At 37.0% G+C, this 25291-nt stretch overlaps 2 protein-coding genes across 2 annotated transcripts in view; one reads left to right on the forward strand and one right to left on the reverse strand.

Moving 5' to 3' along the window:
• The window catches only part of SCRG1 (stimulator of chondrogenesis 1), a 780146-nt gene that overhangs the window by 312323 nt on the left and 442532 nt on the right, over window positions 1-25291 (reverse strand). The window lies entirely within an intron of this gene.
• The window catches only part of GALNTL6 (polypeptide N-acetylgalactosaminyltransferase like 6), a 487857-nt gene that overhangs the window by 168336 nt on the left and 294230 nt on the right, over window positions 1-25291 (forward strand). The window contains exon 2 of the mRNA XM_086746397.1: window positions 2011-2119. Within this exon, the coding sequence (XP_086602523.1) occupies window positions 2011-2119 (109 nt within the window). The remainder of the gene's footprint in view (window positions 1-2010; window positions 2120-25291) is intronic.

Consider the following 25291-nt stretch of genomic DNA (forward strand, 5'->3'; position numbering starts at 1 on the left):
TGTAGGGAGAAGACAAGACTACAATAAGACTTAAATTATTTTTAGATTTTTTTTTTTTCTTCTCCTTCGTTTGCTTACTTACCGGCTGAGGATGCTTTAGAAATAGGGGCTTTTTCAGTCATTGTCATCTGGAAGAAGGAGGCATGTGAGCATATTTAGATGGAGTTTTACAATGGAGCCTTTTAACAGTTTTAAAACATTCCAGAAACTGTGTTTTAAGGTCTTTCAAAATGCAATTTGTTTACCCTTAGGCAGAAGTGAAATGGAAGAACTAGTTTCCTCAAGTCCTTTTGTATCTTGTTAAGCAATATAGCAGCATCAAAATAGGAAAAAAAAAAATTCTTTCCATTCCTGACAAGGGAGATATTTAGTTGAAGGACTCAGGGCAGTTCTGATTTCTTCAGAGCTATAGACTTTTCACTGCAAAACTCATGCTCTTTCCAGAGAGTTCGGCTGTGAAACTCTACATCCCTTTCTAAGCCCTATTTCACGCTCACTGCAGAAGTTAAACTCCTGCGCGTACACCAGCTGAATGTTATGACGTTCAGTCCTTTTAAGGGCCACAGTGCTCACTACCCTTTGAGATTATGAATACCACTCTTTGGAAGCCACTTGCAAGGGCATTGTATTTAATTCCCCCTTACATAGAAAGGATATGAGAGCTTAAAAATCACCATGGTATTGATTTCTCTCAGCAGTATGTATTTTGATGGGAGGGAGTTAAGGGATTTATTAAAAAAAAAAACCCAAACCAATCCAAACAAAAGTCCCAGTCATTAAACAGGGACTTATGGTAGCACCAACACTATGTTTTTGGATGTGTTTGTTTCCTGTTTCCTCTTAGGGCAATGTAACTCTTCCAAAATATGAGCTACAGCAAGACTTCAGTTAGCTTTTTGTGTATCACATGATATTTGGATTTATATTTATCTTTTGGCTAGATTAATTTTAGTGAATGTATTTATTTAACTATATTATGCTTGCAAGAGGGCCCCCTGGTACATTAGACTTGTAAATGTTATCAGGTAAAGTAACTACAAGTAATTAATATTTTTTAAGAATATTGGCATCAAAATGCAAATAGGCAACAGGAAACTAGCTGTAAACTCCACTACTGAGCTTTCTTTCAGTGTGCTCCAAATGTGCTATTTAAATCACTATTTTTAGGGAAATAAGTCAGCAGAGGAATAATGGGTCACAAAAGTAAAGTTTATCCTGCTTTTGGTAGTTTTGAGGCTTGAATTTTTGAGACCAAATAATTCACACCAGCTCTAGCCATATTGACAAGGGATAGAAGTTTAATTGAAGCCAGTCTATCTGGGCCTGACTTTTAAAGAGCTTTACTCAAGAATTTGGAGTCTGGAAAGGGGAAGTGAAGTTACCAACTACGTGTTGCATGCAAGTTTTTTGTTGAGTATTTCTGGGGGACTGAGTTTGTTTTTTTCTCTTTATTTCTTACCATTAAGAAAGATCTACAGGATTTGAAGGTGCTTTGAGGGTCTCTTTGCTCTGTGCTGCTAATCCAGTGAGCCTGGCTTTGTGTGAATAGCAATAACTCCTCATTAGCTATTAAAAAAACCCCAACTATTAAAAGGGAACATTGGAATGTGCTGAGTAACTGTGTAACTATAACTTCAGTTTTGCACAAGTGATGGTTTAAGGAAAAAATCAAGATACTTCATGAGCTGGAGGATGAGGCATTTTTGAAACCTGTTTAGTTTTAGTGGTCCGTTTAACTTCCATGAGCTTCCTGGCAAGCAGCCATAGCAGGACACTGCTGGAAAGAGAAATAGGAGTTGTTTGATGTACATCAATTAATTGTTTGTTAAGAACTAAGTTCATTGTTTTCCTGCACTATTTAGAAAAATATCTTAATTTGCCACTTTCCGTTGAATAAACTGAATGTTTTATTTGCTTGTGCCATATTATATGTGTTCTTCTGAATAATGCAAAATATATATATATGTATATGTATATGATTATTTGTTGGTGTGTTTACTGTTTTCACAGACACTTTCACTGGGGCTTGGAGATGGACAGCTCTTCACTTGGACTGATGGCTTGAAAAGGAAGGACTGGCATGATTATGAAAGCATTCAAAAAGATGCTATGCGTTCAGGTATACGTAAGTTTTCTTTTAAGTTAGCTAAAAAGCTTTTCCTAACAGCCTTTTTTAGATTGCAGCATGTCACAAGGACATAATGTTCTGAACTGAAGGGTCAGACCGAGCACAAATACCTTGTCTCTGAAAACAGCCAAGTGAAAATAAAAATAATGTTTTTCATGCTAATAGCTATATAGTGATTGTACAAGGAAATAGCAAAAATATTATTAACAAAATATTTTTGATGTTTAAATCAGTTGTTATACTGTGACCAAATATAAGCAAAAGTGTTGGTTTCCGAAGAGGCATATATTACGACTGAAGCTGAGTTGTCCTTAAATCAGTGAATAAAATCAGAGCCCAGTATCATAATTGTCAAGAACATCCAAGGTTATGTTAGGAACAAACTTTGACCCTTTTACCATTGTTGAACTAAAATCCTTTAGTGTTGCTAAAGCTACTTCACTTCATTCTGACAGTTTAAAATTATTTGAAAATGGGAGTAAATTGTATTTGCAGATGCACTGAAGGACATTTTGTTACAGTGAATAATGTAATGCACCTTCACATGCTGTATGCCACGTGCAAAGAAAGGTTTGTGTTCCTCTTTCTGTCTTCAGAGCATGTTCAGATTTGAATCTTTCTTTTAAAACATAAGTTACAACTATTCAACATAAGATTAATTAAATTAAAAGGAAGGAAAGGAAACAGCAGTTGAATTGCACCTTAATTTAAGAAAGGCTAATCTGCTATTATAAAATAAATTATGCTGTCTTGATCCCACTGTCAGAAGACAGCCAACACCTCCCCCAAAATACCTCTATAACTGAATCCAGTTGTCAGATTCGTAAGACTTGGTAAGTACTTAATTTTGCAAGGGCCGAATCAGTAAAATATTTCAAGTGTAGGTTAATTTTGTAAACCATTTTTCCCTTTCTTTTTTGAATCTTTTTGATCACTAACTAATTATGGAGAGGTGCTAGTTTCTCCATGGCTTTTTCTGTTTCAAGGCCAAATATTTTGTTCCCCTTTTATTGCACCAAATTAAACCCAATGTTCCTGAATTTCAGTGATCTCTACTCAGTGGAAACCATTCAATTATTTCAAAGATAAAGAGAAAAGCCATTTGCAAGACATGCAGAAAAAAAAATGTGCTATTTCTACTTATTTTAAGTGTTCTAGCTCATCTTTTTTTGGCTCTAAAATTACAAATGATCTTGCATATAAATGCTGAAGTCAGCTCATGTTAGTTTTGGTTTTGTGGGGTGTTGAACCACCTGAGGTTTAAATGTATCTTTATGGTGTTTCTACCATTAGTTCACATTCTGTTAACATGTTGGTACTTGAGAAGGACTGAAGTGAATAATGGAGTGGCAAGGCTTAATATGTTATGTTGGGTTTGTGTAGCTGGGAAGTGGGAGTCAGGGGTGGGTCTACAGTGGCAGCTTCTGCAAGAAGCTCCTGGAAGATTCCCCAGCTGGGGCCAAGCCAATCGCCTGAGCCAGTCATGCTTCTATGAGAACTTACTTAAGATGGGGAAAACAAAACAGAGGTGCAGGGCAGACAGGGGGAGGTGCGAGTCTCTCTCTCCCGCCTCCTGCCTGGCCCAGCCTGGCTGAGTGAAAAGAAGAGAGGAGAAGAGAGGATATGTGAGAGAATTTGAGAGGCATCTGCGTGGGTCCAGTTGTGAGGAATTTCTTGTGAGAGGAACGTCTGCAGATGCCAAGGTCAGTGAAGAAGGAAGGGGGGAGAAGTAAAGTTGCTCCTGACAAGATTGCCCTACAGCCCGTGGGGCAGCCCATGGTGAGGCAGGCTGTCCCCCTGCAGCCCATGGAGGCCCACCGAGGAGCAGAGATCCTCCTGCAGCAGGATCCACCTGTAGCATGCGGATGTCCGAAAGAGGCTGTGGCCCGTGGAGGGCCCACGCTGGGGCAGCATGTTCCTGAGGGACAGCACCTAGTGGAAAATGACCCATGCAGGAGTAGTTGGTGAAGGACTATCCCATTGGGAGGGACCCCATCCTGGAGCAGGGGAACAGTGTGAGGAGTTCTTCCCCCGAGGAGGAAGGAGCAGCAGAAAACAATGTGTGATGAACTGACTGCAACCCCCATCACCTAGCCCCCCTGTGCCACTCAGGGAGCGGGGGAGGTAGATATAGTCAGGAGTGAAGTTAAGCCCAGGAAGAGGGGAAGGGTGAGGGCAAGGTGGTCTTAAGGTCTATTTCTGTCTCTCATTATCGTATTTCAGTTTTATTGTTAATAAATTGAATTAGTTTCCCCAAATCGAGTCTGTTTTGGCCATAACAGTAACTGTTGAATGATCTCTCCCTGTCCTTACAGGGGCATTGACCTCAAGTATTTTGTTATATTCTCTCTCCCCCGTTCTTTCCGGGAGGGGGAGGGAAGATGAGTGAGTGGCTGTAATGAGTGAGTGGAGTAATGCTTGGTCCCAAGTGGGGCTAACCAACAACATATGTACCAGCTTCTCATGTAGCCAAATCGTAATTAATATTCAGAGGCTCTTGCAGAGACAGAGGCCTCAATGACTGGTACTACTCTCAATTTCTTATTTATATGCAATTTGCTTATGGTATCCTTACAAAGTCAGTTTCCTTCAGCTGGAATTATTTGCCAAAGTCCTTTTGAGTGGAAAACACCCTTGTGGGCTTCACACCTGAGAAGAAAAAGGATGGTACAGATGCAGTCACACTGTAGCTGGTGCTTACTGTCACTGGTAACAGTGAGGGTCTGAATCTGTTTGCTATCCACTTGTGCCGTGCATAGGTTTTATTTATGGTTCTTTGACAGCTTAGAGTCTTACTTTTGTAGGACATCAGTTTTGCAGCAGAAAGTACATTAACTAGTAGCTACACATGTAATCTAAAGACCTGTGATATTTATACATGGTGGGTGTTTGCTGGGATGTGGTGCTTACTTTTGAAAAATACGTATCTTGTGTGTTAAGAATAGGAGAAGCACATCTGAAGCTGTTTCACATAGCAAAGTCCAGGCAAGCCTCTTATACGTGTGTTGTTTGTGCATCTGTATAACAGGATGAGAAAGATTATAGCAATATCTCACAGAAGCCGGTGCGTACCACTGGACCTTGCTGTGATAAACAAAACTAATAGCAGTGCAGTTCCACAGCACATGCTAACTCACAGATTTTTACTAGGGTACAGAAAAAAATATGGCAGTTGTGCAAATTAGCTGTTAAGGAATTGTGATTCCAAAGACTGCTTTGCATACTGTCCACCAGTTACTTGTGATGTATTTTTTGTCATGAATAAAAAGACTAAAATGGTCCTAGATAGATATGAAAATAAATAAACTTACATGATACTGGTAGAAGTATTATTTAGTCAGTCAATGTAGATGGAATGCCCAACCTTTTTTAAGGAAATTACGTATGGATCTTTGCTGAAAAAGAACATTACTTTGAAAGCATCATGATGTTTAGAGTCGATGTTTTCCAACTAAGACATCCTGATTTTTATTTTAAATTTATGCATTATCTTGGAACTTGATTGTTTTAAAATACCCAAAATGATTTTTTAAAATTAGTTATTCTTAAATTCTCCCATTTATTTTTCTTTGCTGAAAATAGGAAATCAGGTATTCCTCTGTTCCTGCTGCTTACCTTACTTATACAGAACTTTGTAAACTGACAGGGCAGCCAGGAGAGACTCAGGAATGATATTGGTACAGGTGATTGTGAGATGAGTCTGTAATGCTTGGGAAGTTTCCCCATACTTATTTGTATTGCTGAAGGTTGTTCTTTAAAAAAAAAAATCCCCAAAACATGCCAACAGTAACAACAAAAAACCAAGCCACACTGAGACACAGTATTCAAGACATTTGTGCTGGATTTTATGCTTCGGTTTTTATTTTTAAAAGGCTCACCAAAGAACAGCCTTATTTTAAATGTACGTATAAACTGACTAATCAATGCCTTTTCCCTCTGTTGTTGGAAGGAAAGGCTGCACCCAGATACACTGTTCATTTAGGAAATGCATTTCTTGGTCTTCTCAGATACTTTGATAAATAACCCTTCCTACAGCCAGATTTGTCACTGTAAACCTATTGTCATTGTAGGTATTCCTTATTTTAAAATTCTGATGTTGTCTAGAATCTTCATAGTTCTCTGACCAGTATGATAGAATGATTTTGATAGGTTAATTATATGGGGTTTGTATGCTATGATATTTAGTCTTGCTTTTTTATAATGACTTACGAAAAGCACCAGAACTACTTCTGTAATACCAATTAATTTGCTGTTCTACTTGCAGCTTATTTCTCTTTCACAAAATTTTAATACAGTTTCAATATTTTAAATCTCTCTGAGTGGAAATAAAACTTGCAAAACAGTTCTAAGAATTTTAGTTGGTCAGTTGTGATACATAAATGCAAGAAGCCAATAGAGAGAATGTCCTGTTGGGTCACAGAATTACTAATTGCTATCCTGTTGGTAGAACAGGGAAGATACCCAATTACTTGACAGTTACCCAAGCCCTGGTTTTCTTAAAAGGGGAAAGGAGCATTTAATGACTTATATTAAATATACTGCTCATCAGTACAGAATACACGTAGTGAAGTGAAAATTATTTCGTTCAGTCTCCCATCACTTCCATTTTTCTCTGAATATTATTCTGCTATTACCTCAAAACCAGTGACTAAAATACAGAAGAAGGAATGCAAAAGTTTACCTTAAAAAACAAACTAACAGGAAAACAACAAAAAAACCCTTCTTGACTAAACAGTTCTGATAGATATTTTAGGAAGAAAAAAAAAGCAGATGTTTACTTGTTTTCACTTTCTGAAGTAACCCATTAAGTCTATCATGTACTACAATGGAGGGGGCCGGAACAGAATAAGCTAATCAGAGAAACTGAATTTATTGGAGCTGACATGTCATGCCATCTTTTTGACAAGAAATCAACATTTGAACTAAGAGTCATTTCTATTAATTTAGTTTCATCTGGGAATACAACTGATGACATGCCTTGGTGAAGAAAGTGCTTAATTTGTATTAAAAATATGAGGACTGTAAACAAATGCAAATCTTACATCTGTCATCATTTTTGTTTCAGCAAGTAGTAAACAATGTCTTATGTGTATCAGAAGAGTGTTCTTGCGTTGCAGTTCAGAGTTGTGAGTGCATCCTGTGTAAACGCAGCTTGCGTGGTAGTAAGCGAGGTAGCTACTGGCATGCATATTAGTCCAGCTCCAGCAACACTTATTGTATCAGCGCGGTGTAAGTCTGCCTGCATCTCCGGCTGTAGAGATCCTGGATGTTGAAGCCCCTGATATTGCCATTTATCAGCTACTGTCTTGGCAAGTTTCTTCATTTCATCAGCGATTTCCCTACTTCCCTTCAGTTGTCTGGGGAGTGCTCTGAGGACATGTCTATCAAGATGTTCATTTCAGGAGCATAGCAACTGTTGTGGCACCAGCAGCCACTGATTTTCCATGCTTTCTGTGCAGAACTAGCAGTCTGAGATCCCTGAATGCTCCTGTGAGGGATGAGATTCACAGGAGAGAGCCACGAAGGCCTAAAGCAGTAATTCAAAAGCATCCGTGAGAAGAAATTGTCTTGATTTCACCTCTATCTTTATGTCCTGGGTAGTGAAACTAGGAGTCCTAGAGAATCAGTCAATGTCATCGTTTCTCCATTTCTGAAAGTTATTGTATCTATTTCCCTCAAGAAATTCTTAGCTGTATGTGCTCATCAATTATAAGTAATAGCAGTAATGATGAATTACAGCCCTTCTCAGATAAGAGCAAGGATTCAAATGTGTAATTCTTGGGCTTTTAAAGATGTACAGATTGAATGTTTATATTTAAATATGGTTCTATTTCTGATCATGAAAAGCTATTTCTAACTACAAGTGATAGCTTTGCCATTGTAAAATACTGTAAAAAGGAAACTAGAGGAATAGAAAAATGGAAACTTTCCAGCTGAATAGAATTGACAGAAAACAAAAAATAAGGTTTAATTTCTGAAAAAAAAATTATCAATTCTATTAATGAAAATACTAACCTATAAAGTAATGTAGAACGATTGCATACTGCAAGTTCTGTAGTAGTTTTTTTTTGTTTCAATTTCTGTTTCACATTGTTTTGGAAAGGAAACATTTCAAAGGACTATTCTTTAAATACTGTCCTTTTTTGTCTTTATAATAATTTGGAGGTATTTTTGACTGTTTGCATGCGTCTGTTGAAATGATTATGTTCTATGAGGGGCATTGAAAATTCAGTGTAATTGAAAGCAAATTTCTGAGAGAATGGTAACAGGTAAGGAGCTGTGTTTGTAGCACTAAATAGGAATTTATAAAAAACCCCTTTATCTTCAAAATAAATTGGTTAAGGAATGGATAAAGTGACTTCGAGGATGTGGCTGTCAATATTTTCATGTTTGACTGTTGAGCCATTTTGCTCCTGTCTGCTAATAAGATCTAACAGGAGAAAACTTTCAGAGTGTACTGTATCACCCAATGGTTGTCCCAGCAGCTATCAAGCCAGTGTTTGTTCCTCCTCTTTGTATATTTAAATAGCATGTGGAAGCCTTATGCAGAAGGAAGGAATTAAGATTTTAATTCTTTCCTATATTCAGCATAGTCTTTACCTTTCTGCTTCTTCAAAATTTTGTCTTGACCAGGAGAAGGAGATTTTAAACATCTTGACCTTTACATGCCTCAGTGCAGGCATTTCATAAAGATTAAAGATTCTGTAAACAAACAGACTGTATATTCTGTAATTCTACAAACAAACATTCATAAAGATTAGTTCTATAAACAAACTAAACAGATACATTGAATAAGAAGTGAACTGTATGTGTTTGTGGTGAAAATAGAAATAGAATGAAACTATTCTTGAGGCAGAATGTTAAAAGCAGGCAAAATAATCAAGAGTGCTTTTGTACAGCAGTAAAAACTAGTGAACACCTGAGATTTGACTTCTATGTGACCCGAAGAAATTGTGCACTGGTAATTTTTTTTTCTATCACTTCTGTTCAAGAATTTTGAGAATAAAATGCAGTAGAATAATTCCCCCAAACTTCTGTGGTTAATCATTACCATTTTGAACAGTACCCATTCTTAAATTCAGAAGTTGTCAAAGCAAAGCCTCGTGCTAGAGTGCCTCTAGAAGATATGAGGCAGCATCACACAGATAGCAACATTAAATGTAATTCCCTATTGCTTATGAAAAAAATTAGTTTTGTGATACTTATACAGATAAATATAATCAAAGTTGTGCAGGGAAAGAAGCGTATACTAAAATATTGATTTACTTATCCCATATTTCAGATGGGATTATAAACTGGGAATTCTGTCAGCATTATATATTAAACACATTTACTAAATTTAATTTAGGCCTCTGAACTTGCAATTCCTCTAGAAAGAATTTGAGAACTTGCAATATAATTGGAAATGTAGTGCTAGCCAAGGTCTCAATAAACAGTCATAACCTAATTGTTCAGAGCATTGATCATGAATATGCTTCATGCAGTTTACAGTGTATTGTTTTGTAAAAGGGAAAAATGTTCATCAATTAATCTTAATGCAAGTCTGACATGATCAAAAAATTCTAAAATGTGATGTTAATCATGGCTTAAGGAGACAGCATATAAAGGATATTTAATATGAAAGAGATGGTTACAATCTACTGCAGTTACATAAAGTGTTTCACATATTGAAATATATTTGCTCTGTAAATATAAAGCGCTCTGGTCTGTGATCTGATTCTACCACTCTTACTCACGCTTAATGGTCTGGATGTCCTATTGAAAACAGTGAGATCAGCTTGGAGCCAGGTGCCAAGCACAAATAAGGGTATTATACTCCCAAATATTGATTTGGAAAGAGGGATTTTTCAGTGAGGCCTTCTCCAGAAGTTTAAACCCTGATATCTAGAAAATAAAGTTTGTTTTGTTGTTTTTCACAAGTGCTTAAGCTTTTCCCTGGACAACTACAAACTTGCTTCCACAGATTGTAAAATGGCATCTTACAGTATTATTTAAGTGGTGATTTGGGGTGGTACACAGCCCCACTGGATCTCAAGTTACAATCTAATGTTGCACTGCTGCAGAAGCAGCCAGGACGTGTAAGGCTGTTGTTGTAGCATTTGTCTCTGTCAGAAAACTGTGCACATGATAGAACTAACTCTTGCTACGTAAATCTGTATGTAAAAAGGAGTTTATGTGTGGCTGTAAGTCAGAGTCAAGCTTCCCTTTTAAAGCACAATGACTCTGTGGTCTCAGTACTCACAGCAATGATTTGAGGCACTTCTTGTGGTTGAAGTTAACTAAGCTTTTCCCCTCTTCTTCTCTGTCTCTCCCTCACCTTTGAAAACTCATCAGTAATTGGTAAGCTAATTTTTAAGGACTACCAAAGAGGCCAAGGAAGGAGGAACTGAGTTTGTAATACATCCCTTGAACTCATATTAATTAGAGCACTGAAAATGATCTTCAATGTACACTTCTGTCCTGGGTATTGGCATGTTGATTTTTACCCTGACAGGCAGAAAGAAAATTGTATTTCCAGTAAATCGGCAAGAAATGTCTATGATTACACTCTAAGCAAATGATACATGTTCTAGCTTGAAACTAATGTCCAGATTTCAAGAAGTGCTCTGTTAGAAAAATTATTAAAGTTGCTATTCTTTCATCTTTCTCTGTATTTTCATCTGTGAGGGCAAGTGTGGTATCTAATCTTTAATGGACCAAACTCTGCACTCTAGTACGTTCTCCCCTTGTATTTGAATGTTGAACTCAATGCTTACACAATTTTAAAAAAGAGAGAAACAAACAAGCCAAAGCACAAATAAAATTTAAAGAAAACACCAAGAAGCAGATGCCATCTACCAATTAACTTGTGATAGTCCAAAGTATATTATTGCTCCTTCTGTATGCAGGAGAAGATCTGTCAGTGGGTTCACATCAGTATTAGTGATGAAGTGCTGGTGTTGTTGAATGTATTTAAGATTTAATACTTTGAGGTTTAATGGAGTTGCTGCCTGGCAGTAAGTGAAAAAGAAGGGAAACTTGACTTTAGAAGTTTGGGGGTTGTTTTTTTTTTTTTTTTGGAATAGACAGGTATGTGTGAGGACATCTCAGCTCAAACCTGTCACTTGCAGTCTAGGAAGGTGTTTTGGTTTTAGGCACTGTTAGCACCCCATTGTCTTTCTCCTTTGGCTTAAACTTTTTCAGGACTATCTAAGTGAAATTTAATAGGAGTTCATCTGCAGATACTAGGGTTTTTTAAAAAGGAAAATATATTTTGAGGTAGTTGTCCAAAAGGGGTTTTATCTAGATAGTCTGCTAAAACATGTGGCTTATTTGCAGGAAGAGTTTGAAATGAACAAACAGCTGGGAGACCTTCAGGCTAGACCTGTCTTTGTACAGAAGGAGGAAGAGAGCTTTATACACCATCTAAATTGACTTGGTTGTCTCTTGTTATAGGTGTAAAAATGATCAAGTTTGTCAATCCAGGGCAATTACTGCTTGGCTCAGTGGCACAAAGAAACATTGAGTTTTTTGTATTTCAGTTTCTAGTTGTTGCTTGTTTTGCTATGAAAATCCCAATTCTAAGAAGGGGAAAATGATTCCTCACTAAACTGTGGCAAAACGGCTGGAACAAGTACTTGACAGCAATTATAGCATATCAAGACCATACTTTTCAATTCAGAAACAATGACAAAAGGGAATTTTTCCTTACTATTGTATAATCTTTTAAGTTTAAAACATGGCATAAGCTGCTGTCAATGAGCTTTAAAGACTATTTCTTTTAAAGATTTGAGAAAGACGGTCCTTTAACCTGAATCCTGGTCAAAAGACCCATGAGATGAACTTCAATTGTAAAGGTTTGCCAAATGATAGACCAAGACTCTTCTTTTTGTCTGATCTACATAATACTTGAGGGAATTTGCTATCAGCGTAGTATGCCCGTGCCACATATTAACTGCACACTAGTCAGTAACCTTGTGTGTTACAGACTTCATAATCTAGAATAATCATTATGATAATCACAAGCACATTGTTCCAAAGAAATTAGAAAGCTCTTTACACTCTAAAATTTCATAGTTGCTTTCCTTAACACTGCAATTGTTAAGGTTCTTCAAAGATGGTATATAATATATGACTATATAATACTATATATGTGCTTCTATTTGATTTCATGTTGTAAACTTTTTTTTTATGTGTCGAAAATGCAGTTTAGCAGAGGACATAGTTAAATTAACCAACAAAATTCTGCAGTATTTTTTAACCTTTTGGCCTTCAAAAGGCCAACAAGATGTTTAGATTTAACAATCATTCCTTAAAAAAAACAATAAATTATGCCTGCTTTCCTGTCATAGCTTTTTTCTTTTGAGGGTATAAATAATTTCACAAGTAAGAAAGTCTAGTATAGTTAGCTCAATGCGATTTATGACTTAAATATGTGTAAGGTGACTTTCCTTTCTTCCTCCTGTTTTCATTAAACAAGCTGACAGACAAAAATTATTGGACTGGTGAAACAATTTGTCTGACATCCAATCAATATATGAAAAGGCAGAGATATATGATTGTTTTTCTACAATTTGCCTTATAGACACTAGCTTATCAAATTATGCTCTGTAATTACTGCTTCTCAAAGAACACCACTACGTTTTGGCTATGGTTATGTGACACTAAGTTGTGTGCCCTCAGTGCTTGCAGTGGAGTGGTATCTGGGAGAATCTGTCCTCCTTCAAATAAAAAGAAAGTTAAAAAAGAAACCACATTTCTAGGAGTGGCATTTTTTTTCTGCCAACCTGTGTGAAAGTTCTGCTGTCTACAAGCAGGAAACAAACTCTTAGGCAATCTTAAGTAAAAGGCCTGCGGTGGATGAGGATGGTGGAACACTGGCACAGATTGCCCAGAGAGGTGGGAGATGCCCCATCCCTGGAAACATTCAAGGCCAGGTTGGACGGGGCTCTGAGCAACCTGATCTGGTTGGAAATGTCCCTGCTCCTTGCAGGGGTTTGGACTGGATGACCTTTAAAGGTCCCTTCCAACCCAAACTGTTCTGTGATTCTGTGGTTCTGTGACGTTGAAATGTTGAATAGTAAGACTTGCCAGGAAATTAAATGGAAAAGCAAATTAACTTTAATGCTCAGATTAAAAAAAAAAATCAATATCTATTTTTAAATTGTGTTATCAGTATTCTTAAAACATGGAGACAGTCTTGCTTTTGGTATTTGTGAGTTAATTTACTCTAAGAAGAGGTTATATTTTTATCTTTTTAAATGATAGCTAAATAATTTCAGGTTACCCTATTTTCAGGTTACTTCTATTTAATGTGCTGATTAATTGGATAGCATGTATGTGTTCTGGAAACTTCAGTCAGTATCTTTGAGGCTACTGATGCTTCGAGTTGCTCCTTGCATTGTTGTTTCATGGCAGCTTACAAAAGGTGAGACTGATCCTGAAACACACTGAGTAGTGGTGTATATATCAGGGAAGGAACAGTCTCCAGAGGACGAGAGAGCAAACACTAAGAAGATGCTGATTCCCTGGTCCTCCCAGGTCTATTTTCCTGCTCTTTGGAAGGAAAGGCTATTCTGGTTATTTAATACTTCGAATCACTCTTCAGGGATTTTATAGTTGAGAGACTAATCTAATTTTAATACTGTCATGCAAAAAATAAAAGAAGCCTTTAAATAAATAACATTTTTCAATATATTGTGTTCCCAGCTTTTAGTTAAAGCAGTTATACTGGGAAGATATCCAAACTTCGCACACTTCAGAAAGAAGAGTGAAAGCTGTGAGCTGTTGAAATTCTAGAGGGCTGACATTTTAATTAGCTCCTGTTCATCAGTAAGTTAAGCAAGTTACTATCACATTGTCCCTTCAGTATGGTATTTAAATGTCTTACCCCCCCCCCAGTTTATACAACCATCAACTTTAAATAAAGTTTGTAATAAACTGTGATAGAGACCATATTTTCATGTGTTTTTGTTTTTTTTTTCCTGAGGAATCTGAAGTTTTACATGGAAGTTATGAGACCCTGAGCATTTCTTGACAATGTCCTATACTCAAGTAACATTTTTTCATTTCATATCTGTTTTATAGCAATTGCACATCTCAAAAATGCTAATAAGAGTACTGATAAAAGGATAGATCCTTGGCTACAATTTTAGCCCACTGGCATACTTCAGTTCAGACCTGTCATTTGAGGGAAGCTTAATCTCACAGTTGTAAGAACTAAGTTCAGGAGCAAAATCCCTGTTTTGAGAAGGTCCTTTAATGATGGTCCTTGAGGGCAGCTATCTCTCTGAATGCCTGGATGAAAAACAGTTTATGTTTTCAAATATTTCTTGGTCAACTGGTACAAACAATAGGGAAAAGAGAGAAGGAAAAGGAATTGATTGGAAGGTTTCTCATTGCTTAGTGTAAAACCAGAATGTATCATGTAGGAATATTTTTTTTATTCATTTTTTTATTTTTAGGAAAGACTCTTAAAGGCATATTGAAGGATAGATTCTTTCAATAAGCTTAAGTGTATTTCATGCATTTTCATAGACCATCTGGATGGTGAATCTATTGTAAAGGAAGTGAGCTCATTACTAGTGATTTCTGTCAGCGACAAGTGTGATTTTAGTAAAAGCATCATGGATTTTGGAAGATGTATTCTGAAAATATAACAGAAAAAAATCAAGACCCACTAATTAGAATGAATATCAAAAATTGAAAACATTTTGAAATGCCAAACTATTCTGTGATTCTATGCCAAATGTAACCTTATCCAGAAAGTCTTCCTCTATGTGGAGCATCAATTCTTAATCCAGTCCAAATCCTCAGTCATTATTCTCTCAATTGTAAAAATACAGAGTGAGGCTTTTAACTGTTTTAAAGGTGTAGGTTTACTGTTGTTGTGGTTTAGCCTGAATCACCACACAGTTGCTCACTCTCCCTCCCCCTCCCCAGTGGAACTGGGGAGAGAACTAGGAAGAAAGGGAAACTCATGGGTTGAGATGGAGACAGTTTACTAGAATAGCAAAGGAAAACTACAATAATAGCAGTATAGGGATACGAAAATACACAAAATGAACAACGCACAATTTCTCACCACTCAACATCTCAATGACTGATACAGCCCATCCTGAGCAGTGATCACAGAAAACAAAACTGAGTAGCAAGCAAAGGAGCAAGAGAGAGATGCCACCTCGTGCAATCCCCACTTATATACTGAGCATGACCTTTAGGGCATGGAATACTCTCTTTGGCCAGTTTGAGTCAAGTGTTCTGGCTGTATCCCTCCCAGCTTCCTGCACCTGCACATTAGTGAAACCTGGGAAGCCAGACAGTGTCCTTAGTCTTTTTATAACAACTCATGACATCAGTTTGTTTATCGGCATTCTTCACATACCAAATCCAAAACACATCAGCTACTGAGAGGAAAATTAACTCCGTCCCAGCCAAAACCAGAACAACTATTTTAAGAAAGTATGGGAAAAATTAAACATGTGCAAAACCGCTTTCTGTAGGTTGAAACATATCAAATGAATGCAGAGATTAATTAATGGCAACAAAATAGACAAGCTTAAGTGATTTTTTTTTCCTCTGGAAAATACGAGAAACAATGATTTCTTTTTCCTTTTCTAGTTTCAGATATACTTGACAAATTAAAAAGTGGACTTTCTACTAATGCTTCTAAAACAAAGCCTACAATTTAAGTTAATCTCTGCTTTATGCCCTGTTGTTCTGTTGCCTGTGGTTATGGAGGGCTAGGGAAGTCTGTGTGCTTGCTCTCTTAGCATGTTTGCTAAAGATCCCCTGCCCTCTCCTCAAAGACTGGATTTATTGAGGGTCTTTTGACCACACAGACAAAAGTAGAATTGAGAATTACTGTGTGCTGTGTAAATACCTCATGAATCTGCGTAATGGAATTCAGCATTTTTTATTTTTTCTCAGTAAGAAAGAAAATTTTAGGGAGTTGCTTCATATACATCTGACAATTAAAGCTGTGTACATGTAAGACTTCTTGAATTGATATTTGAAACTTTTTTTCTGTCTATGATAAAATGAGAAAGTATTGTTTTGGTTCATGAACGAGATTTTCTAATTGAATGTCTAACCTTTGATAATGTTAGTTAAGTTTTGTCATGTATATAAGATTTTGAAAAACCAAGACTGTAGTTTTAAAAGTGTGGGGTTCAAAATATATTTTTTTATTTGCTTCTTTTAACCCAGACATCAACAAAATGAAAGAAATTTGGCAAATACTTTTGGCTGAATCCAAACATCAGTTTTCAGCAAATTAACTTTTTCAAAACAGTTCTTAATGAACATATGCAGGTTCCTGCTGAATTATGCATAAATATGGGCCTTGGGATAAACATTTAGTTATATTCTGTAGGTGATGAGTTGTCCTTTTGAATAGAAAATATTTCAAACCAATTAGTTGAAAATCTGTTCAATTCATGGCTGAAGGTGATTTCACATCTGCCTCTGCTTGATTCTGCAGCATATATTGACTTGAAATTTCAGTCGACTTCACTACAGGAAATTTACTCAAACTTGTGTCAGGGATTTGAAAAATAGTTGGCATTGATTAGACTTTTCTTACTCAAAAAGAGGTTAATCAATGGCAAGGGAGGAAAAGGGCTGTGTAGAGCTGTGCTCATAGCAGGTCAAGCATTAAGTTTACTTCTCCTTACCACAAGAATATCAGTCAGTCGCAAGGCTCTTTCAAATGAAGAATACACTTTAAACCACAAAATGAATTATAAAAGGCAATACTAATGATTTCAGCATTAGGAGTATTTTATATGAAGAGGGAAAGATAGTCACTGGGAAGCGCAGCAGTGGTCGATATGTGCAGCAGTATCTGTAGTATCAAAACCGTTTTCAGGGGAATAATGTGTCTGATTTGCCAAAAGAAAATATAAATAGGAGAAGAGCACTGAGATTCGAAGTGTTACTTCGTATGTAGTAGAAAAAAAAATGTACTATGCTGTAAGTAAAGCAGAACTTAAGTTGACCAATCCCAAGTGCATGACATAACTTCGGTTTCAGTTGTTTATCTGCCATAACTGCACCTTGCTATATCTTAACATGTTAGTACAGTTCCTTGGACTTACATTGCTTGTCTTGAGGATAATTCTAGTACCTCTGAATTTGTGGTGGTGGAGGTGTCTGGGTTTTTATTAAACCAGGTAATTATTTACATACTCAGCTTCAGTTTCATATTAAACTAATGGTAATCTGATAAATACGGCACCGTATTTTATAATGTATAGATCAGAGTGGACCTGAAAAAGCAATAAAATAGAGATATACTACCTGAGGAAGTTACCTTCTTGGCCCTGAGTGTGCAAACTCTGCGTGCTTATGAACACTCTTCTCAGCTTTACAGAAGGAGGAAGGATGGCCTTGTCACTGAGTCACTGTGTTGGGAATCAGACGGCGTCGTTTTTGTTCCTGGGTCTGCCTCAAACTTTAACTGTGAATACTTATTGTCACCATATGCAAGAATGGACTTTTTTTTTCTTTTTTTATTTTTCTGATAGGGGCCTTACAGAGTAAATCTGAATTTACTGAGAGCTGTGACAGCTCATGTATTCTTTCTCTGTAGGATGCGCATCATGGAGTAGTGCTTCTAGTGCAAGAGTGACTACCCTATTGCACACTGTTGACTCATATATAGCTAAACTCATTTTTACAGGTTATTTCATATTCTTTGTGCAACAGCCACAAGGTCACTTCTAGAGCTAGTTTAGGTTGAATTAATTGGGAAAAAAATAATTAAAGAACTCCTATTAATAGATTTGTTCCATGGAACATCCTATTTGTTTTTCTGTGATGGTCTGCAGTTAATGGCACGTGTTTATAATACATCTTAGAATGAAGAAAAAAGAGGAGGAGGGAAAAGTCTTATGTTAATTACAGCCGTTAGAGACCTATCATTTTATATTTCTAGACTTTCTAAAACTGTACCTACACAACTGTAATTTTGCATTAACTTTGTGGAGCTGTTTAGTTCCTATATATACTGTGCTAGTAACACTTAAATTTGAGCTTTTCCAAGAGATCAGCTTGGACACATGCATTAATTATAGAAGACCCACTGGTGCTAGAGACTTAGAATGCTATTCTTGGTGCAGTTTTTGTGAATTAATTTATTTAAGCACTGAAATAAACACCTCACCACTATTAGTAGACTTTTTTTTTCAGGTAATCTTATTCCATAGAGTAGAACCTTTTTATCTTAGCAGGTAGTTCAGTTATAAACCAAACTGTGAAGCCTTTTTTATGCTTGAGTTCTGTTTCTCACATGCTTGCTCATTCCGTGTTTGGCTCTGATTAATGGTCTACAGCCAGTCTGTTCTGATGTAAAATGAAAAAATCATTCCAGTGGCTGTGGCATTTGGTGATAAGTAGTTAGACTAAATAGAATATGTACTGTGCATCCCTTGGCTAGAGAGTTATGATTAGATTCAGCTCAGCCTGCAGAGTGTTACTGAGGATATTGCTGCTCTGCTGTAGTGATAGAGCAACTCCTATCAAAACAGCATGTGTTGCTAGTTATCTTGCATTGTACTCTGCGGCATTCTAAGTACACTGGACATACCAAATAGTATGGTCTTTTTTTTCTTCCTTTTTTTTTTCCAGGACTTATTAAAGTGGGAAAGGAGGTAGAATGAGTCTCTCTGCCTGCCAAGCCATTGCAGTACTTGCAGCAAGTCTTAAAAGGCATAATTTTTAAAAAATATTCTTATTTATTTTTGTGAAGTGTTTGTTCAAGCCTTCAGACAATTTACTTTTCAGAGTTCATATGCAGTCATCCTTCTACTGAAACACAACAATGCCAGTGGTTAACCTCATGATGTATTTTAAAGCAATCACTTTCCCCTCCCCACACACTGTTATTTTTACTCTGCATGCATATGTTGGAAATTCAGAGGCTGCATTTTTAATATTTCAAATGGATGAAAAAGGTGAGGGATAAACTTCTCTAATGTTCCATAAAGCATAGGCTATAATATTTAGGAATTAATTATTGATTGAGAAAATGCACATATTTAAGATAAAGCACAGTGTCTTGATTTAAAATAACCAAAATTAAATGAGTGATATGAAAGTTATCATAAGCAGAGGTGGATTGTTCCAACTGTTAGCTGTATAACGCACCTTTTCTGGTAGGACACAATGGCCAACAGCACGGGCCAGGTTGAAATTTAAAGTGATATCTATTGAAATGCCTAGATACCTGCAAGAATTAATCTCAAGAGCACTGAGCTCATTTTTTCTTCTTGCAAGTTAATTGCCTCAGCAAACAATGTTTTATTAAAGATAAACAAGTGACACATAAGGGCTAATTCCTTAAGTATAATAGTAATAATTTTGCAGTCCTCTTGGCAAGGCAACAGCGAGGCCAGATGAATGTTCCCCACTCCTCAACTAAAACCTTCCTTTCTTTTGGGAACTGTGGAGTCCCGCGGTGCAACAAGGCCCAATTCACGTGGCCGGAATTTTGATGCTGTGACCTGGGGCTTATGCTGCTCTGCCAGATATTGCTGCTTCTTGCTCCACTTGTTATGCTGCTTCCTTATTCTTCTTACCACCACTACCATTCTTTTCATCTGTTAGCTGCCCCATCTCTCCACTGTGTCTTTTGGTAGCAGTTCCTGTTGTTTCAGCTTTTAAGCAGAGCGCATGAAGCTCTAGTATGCCCTTAATGCATACAGAGTACTGGTAGTCAGCTTCTCCCACTTCATAGACTCTTAAAAGTATCTTGTGCCATTTTTTTTTGCTTGCAGTCTCATGCAGAATTTATGATCTTGGATTAACGTAAGAGTCAGCCCTGGCCTAGTGTGATGGTTTAGCCTGAGTCACCACACAGTTTCTCACTTGCCCTCCCCCTACCCAGCAGGATGGTGGAGAGAAATTGGGAAGAAAGCAAAACTCATGGGTTGAGATAAAAACAGTTTACTAAAATACTAAAAACTACAAAAATAACAGAATATAAGGATATTAATATATACAAAATATACAAAATGAACAACATACGATTTCTCACCACCCGATGTCCGAATGACCGACGCAGCCCGTCCTGAGCAGCGATCATGGGCAGCAAGCAAAGGGGGGAAAGCAAGCTAGCAAGGTAGAGGGGAATGATGCCAGCAAGCAAGAGAGAAGAAAAGAAGATGGATGCCAAGGATGCATGCCAGAATGGATGCCCGAATGGATGCCCCCTCCCATGGGCAACCCCCATTTATATGCTGAGCATGATATTTATGGCATGGAATACTCTCTTTGGCCAGTTTGGATCAATTATTCTGTCTATTTTTCACACAGCTTCCCGCATCTGCATGTTAACAAGACTTAAACAAGACTTGGAAAGCCAGACAGTGTTCTCGATCTCATTAACAAAAACTGGTATCATCAGAGTGTTTTTATCAACATTCTTGACACACGAAATCCAAAACACACTGGCTACTGAGAGGAAAATTAACTCTATCCTTGCCAAAACCAGGACACCTAGTTAGTCTGTGGAAATTTGGAAATTGTATCTAAGGCCAGTAAAAAGCTGTATTTTACAATTTTTGGTTTTCACTTTTATATGAATTTATTTTTACTTATAAATGCTTCTCAAACATAGTAAGACCACATATGTAAAATAATAACATTTTGGAGGTTCCCATTTATCCCTCTTATCTCCTCCTCTCTCCAGGAAATGCTCTTCCTTTATCTACTACCTACCCAGTAGGGGATTTCTTTTTTGTTGAGGAATGGGGGAACACATCACTGCTATAAGTATAGATCTTGTTTCTATGTTAGCAACAGATTCTTTTCATTTTTATCTCATGTGAATGATAAGCAAACCGTACTCTAAAGATCCAACTACAGTGCAATATGAATGTACACTTTAACATTTTTTAAGGAGCACATTCTTCTGTCTCCTCTGTTTTTTTTGTTGTTGGGGTTTGGTCTTTTTTTCAGCACGCCATCAAATAATAACAAAATTTAAAGTTATAACTTTTTCTTCCTTTTTCTCCAAACCGATGCTATTTGTATAAAGCCATTCCTGAAGAGAGAAGCAATTTAGTTCATATTTCTCCTGCCAACCATCATGCTTCTGTAGGAGCAATCCAGAAAGGACAAGACCTCATATTGACTGCCAATAACATTTCTGTACCACTTACTGAGGACTACATGGTCCTTCAAAAGAAAACCTTATAAGCTACTGGCATCTGAAGGTTAATAAGGAATATGAATGCTTTCTACTAGAAAACTGGTGTGAATTTTGGATTGTTTTCTGTAGTAGTTTGATATAGAAACAGTAATAAATAAATTTTGTTATATATTTATTAAAAATTATGTATTCTTGCTTGAAAATGTATTATTCAGGATTTCCTTGACAGGGTTTTTATTTGATTACAGCTGTGTCTGTAATGCTAAGGAAAAGCCTTTTATATTGCCTCAGACCTTGACAGAGTTATAGAATAGATAATTAAAAGTATTGTAAATCTTACTGCAATGGCTTTCCAAGCTGTTACTAGGTAGAATAGCAAAAAAAAAAAACCAACAAAAAAAAAAACAACCCACCACCAGTAGGTATTTTTGGTCCCATTTCCATTGATGTAAAATCAATTAAATTGCTTTCCTATAAATTAGACTCATTAAGTTGTACAACTTATGGGATACTCTGAAAAGTTTGGGAGAAGTAGAACAGACCTGTGAGAAATAGATTTCAGCTTCTGATATAACTTTTATTGACTCTGAGAAAAAATATAATTCCAGCAACTTATCCTGAGTCCTCCTCCTATTTCTCATAGAGTTCATAGAAATTGAAGGTTGGGATCAACCTCAATAGATGACCAAAGCTGTATCGATCGTCTCTCTGAGGCACGGTATCGTTTCTTTCTTGGCCGTTAATGGATTCCATAGTTCCCTGGACTGCCTATCCCATTGTTTCACTACTCATATGGTTAGAAAACTGTTCTTAGTTTCTGTCTGAAAAGCCATAACATATATATATATATATAAACACATACATTTTTTTACTACTTGAATAGTCTCCCTTGATATGAAGGCAATTACTTTCATGTGAGGCATGTGTGTTTTTTATTTTCTCTCACCATAACAAATCAGCAAAGAAAATTCCTTCATGCATTTATTGAATTAAAGTTTTCCTACTTTTTTTTCTGGAAATTAATATAAGCCTGCAAAACCACAAAAGGTAATTTGTTCAAAGGAAGCACATCCTTGCCTAGTATGAAAGGAGAAAGTGACTGATAAAAGAACTTCCCTTTACTCCTTTTTTTACCAAGGATTAGTCTGTACTAGTATCTGATTTCACTCTTGAGCTAATTTTAGATAAAAAAAAGTTAACCTACATGTCTTCAAAGGTTCCAAAATACTAAATTTGTGAAAAGGATGAGAACTCCGCCCAAGTGTAGATACTCCAGAAGCTGAGACATTTACTGTCAAAAAAATAAGATAATTCTGTTTTGTGGATTTATCAGTTCACCTGTCTGTTCAAGATAATTTAACCAGCATTTTAACAGATGTGCTGCGCCCCACCCTCATGTCTCACAGACATGGAGAAGGAAAAATAAGGAAGTGTTTGCACTCAAATGGAAATTCACTTCCCCAAAAAGCAGAATGTGTTGTTAGTTTGAATTGATAATCTGCTGTACTTATTATTCAAAACAACATAAAGTCCATCTCCACAGCACAAGATGATAAAGTTGTATTAGGGAAATTCAGAAATTATGTAGAAGATACTGCAGATTTCTTTAAGCAGAGTTTGTGCACTGTGACTTGGCCAGCTGCGTTCTGACTCCCATATCAGGGAGCATAAAAGGTTATTGTGTAGAAGTTTATATTGCAAGAAGGTGGAAGATGATGTCTGACTCAATGTTTTTATTTGGCTGATGATCTTTATTTCCCCTTTTTTTTTTTTTACTCTTTTTACACTATTTTTGAAGCTGATGTGTGACTGCATTTGTTTTGAGTTTGTGTTCCTCTGTCTACCCTTGCTAAGAAACACAATCAGTCTGCCACCATGGGACTTCAGTTCTGTATTGAAATATTGCTTGAGGATAAGATTAGGTATCTGTTCTCCCTGTGAGAACTTCAGTGAGAGAGGATGGGCTCTGTGTTTATGTGTGATGTGCACAGACAACATTGTACTCAATTCCAGATGGAATATTTAGCATAGTAGACAAAATTCCTAATATACTTTTAAAAATGGCCAAATTATCTTATGCAAAATAACAAAGTGCACTGTAAGTAAGAAGACTTACTGATTTGTAGCTTCATGTATTAAAATAAACTCCTTTTTTTTAGTAAAGTATTTAGCACATGGAAGATTCTTATTCCCTATTACAAATGTTATTGGATTAAAGGATACTTGAATGCTTGAATTAAAGGGTGTGCTTTAATATTTTTACAAGTTATAGGCTTGACTTGGGATGACTCTGAAGTCTTGCCTGAGTAAACTAATAGCAGTGAGTATAAATAGTAGATAATTCAGACACTGAGTGGCTTATGTTCTTTATCCACTTAGTTTCTTATATTAAGATGTCAAGCAATTCCTTAGCTTCCTTTAACATACATGACAAAGCCAATCTTTTTTTATCATGACTATTGAATTATAAAGTTAATCTGAATTATAAAAACAAACCCCTAAAACCAAACCTTATAAAGTTCAACACAGCCAAGTGCAAGGTCCTGCACACAGGTTGGGGCAATCACAAGCCACAAATACAGGCTAGACAGAATGGATTGAGAGCTTCCCTGAGGAGAAGGACTTGGGAGTGCTGGTGGATGAGAAGCTCAGCATGAGCTGGCAGTGCGCACTCACAGCCCCAAAAGCCAACCACATCCTGGGCTGCATCAAAAGGAGCGTGGCCAGCAGGTCGAGGGAGGTGATTCTCCTCCTTTGCTCTGCTCTTGTGAGACCCCACCTGGAGAACTGCATCCAGCTCTGGGGCCCAAACATAAGAAGGACATGGATCTGATGGAGGGAGTCCAGAGGAGGGCCACGAAGATGATCAGAGGGCTGGAGCTCCTCTCCTATGAGGACAGGCTGAGAGAGTTGGGGCTGTTCAGCCTGGAGAAGAGAAGGCTCGGGGAGACCTTATAGTGGTCTTCCAGTACCTAAAGGGGGCCCACAAGAAAGCTGGGGAGGGACTTTTGACAAGGGCATGTAGAGATAGGACAAGAGGGTAATGGCTTTAAACTGGAAGACGGTAGGTTGGATGGGGCTTTGAGCGACTTGATCTACTGGAAGGTGTCCCTACCCATGGCAGGGGGGTTGGAACTAGATGGCCTTTAAAAGTCCCTTCCAATCCAAACCATTCTATGATTCTATGAGAAAACAAAACCCAGTAGACCCTAAAACCAGAACCTGTTGCAATGTGGTTTTTTGTTTATAGTTTTAAAGCAAGGTCCCCTATCCATTGCATGTGGAAGTAGTGCAGAACTCTTCTGCTGCTGCATGGTCTAATTGGTTTACAGCTGATACATTTTGCCAACAATGGCCCTGTTCTCTTTATAATTTTCATACCTGGCAACTGTACCAACATGGCTGATCCAGAGCAATTCTTCTGCTATTAAACATTTCTGCTGAATATACAGATTTTTTTTCCCTTTCTTGTCTCACCCTAATCCCTTCATGCCATCTGCTGAACAAGAGGGTTTATCCTCCTTCTGCTATATCTGTATTTAATATAAGCAGAAGTTTCACAAGTTGTCAAGCCTAAAACTTACAACCTTTAGGGCTGGTATAGAGAGTATTGTTTGCTAGAAGACAGTAATATCCTTGAATGGGGCTTAAAAAAAGCCTTATAGATCATCTGTTATTCGGTCAAGCCAGTACTTTATTTGAATGGCTATAATATCTTTCTTCACCAGTTTTAATCTGAGTGTCTATGGAGAAGCATTTTGAGATGGTGTATTAAAATCCTTATAATAACATAATGCTAAGGAATGTACAGATATCAACTCCAAAACCATGGTAGTGTTTTAAGAAAAAAAAAAATCTAGTATATTTTCAAAATTGCATTGAGTGCTGAGTTAAAAATCTGTCCAAGAACTCTGTAATCACAAAGGTTAGACAGTACTGTATGAATTAAAGAGCGCTGTTAGTGTTCCTACGCAATGGAGTATTCTGGTGGGATTTTTGTGCCCAGGTTGAATACATGTGTCGTTCTCATG

This window comes from Chlamydotis macqueenii, chromosome 4, assembly GCF_036417535.1.
Source record: "Chlamydotis macqueenii isolate bChlMac1 chromosome 4, bChlMac1.mat, whole genome shotgun sequence".
NCBI lineage: Eukaryota > Metazoa > Chordata > Aves > Otidiformes > Otididae > Chlamydotis > Chlamydotis macqueenii.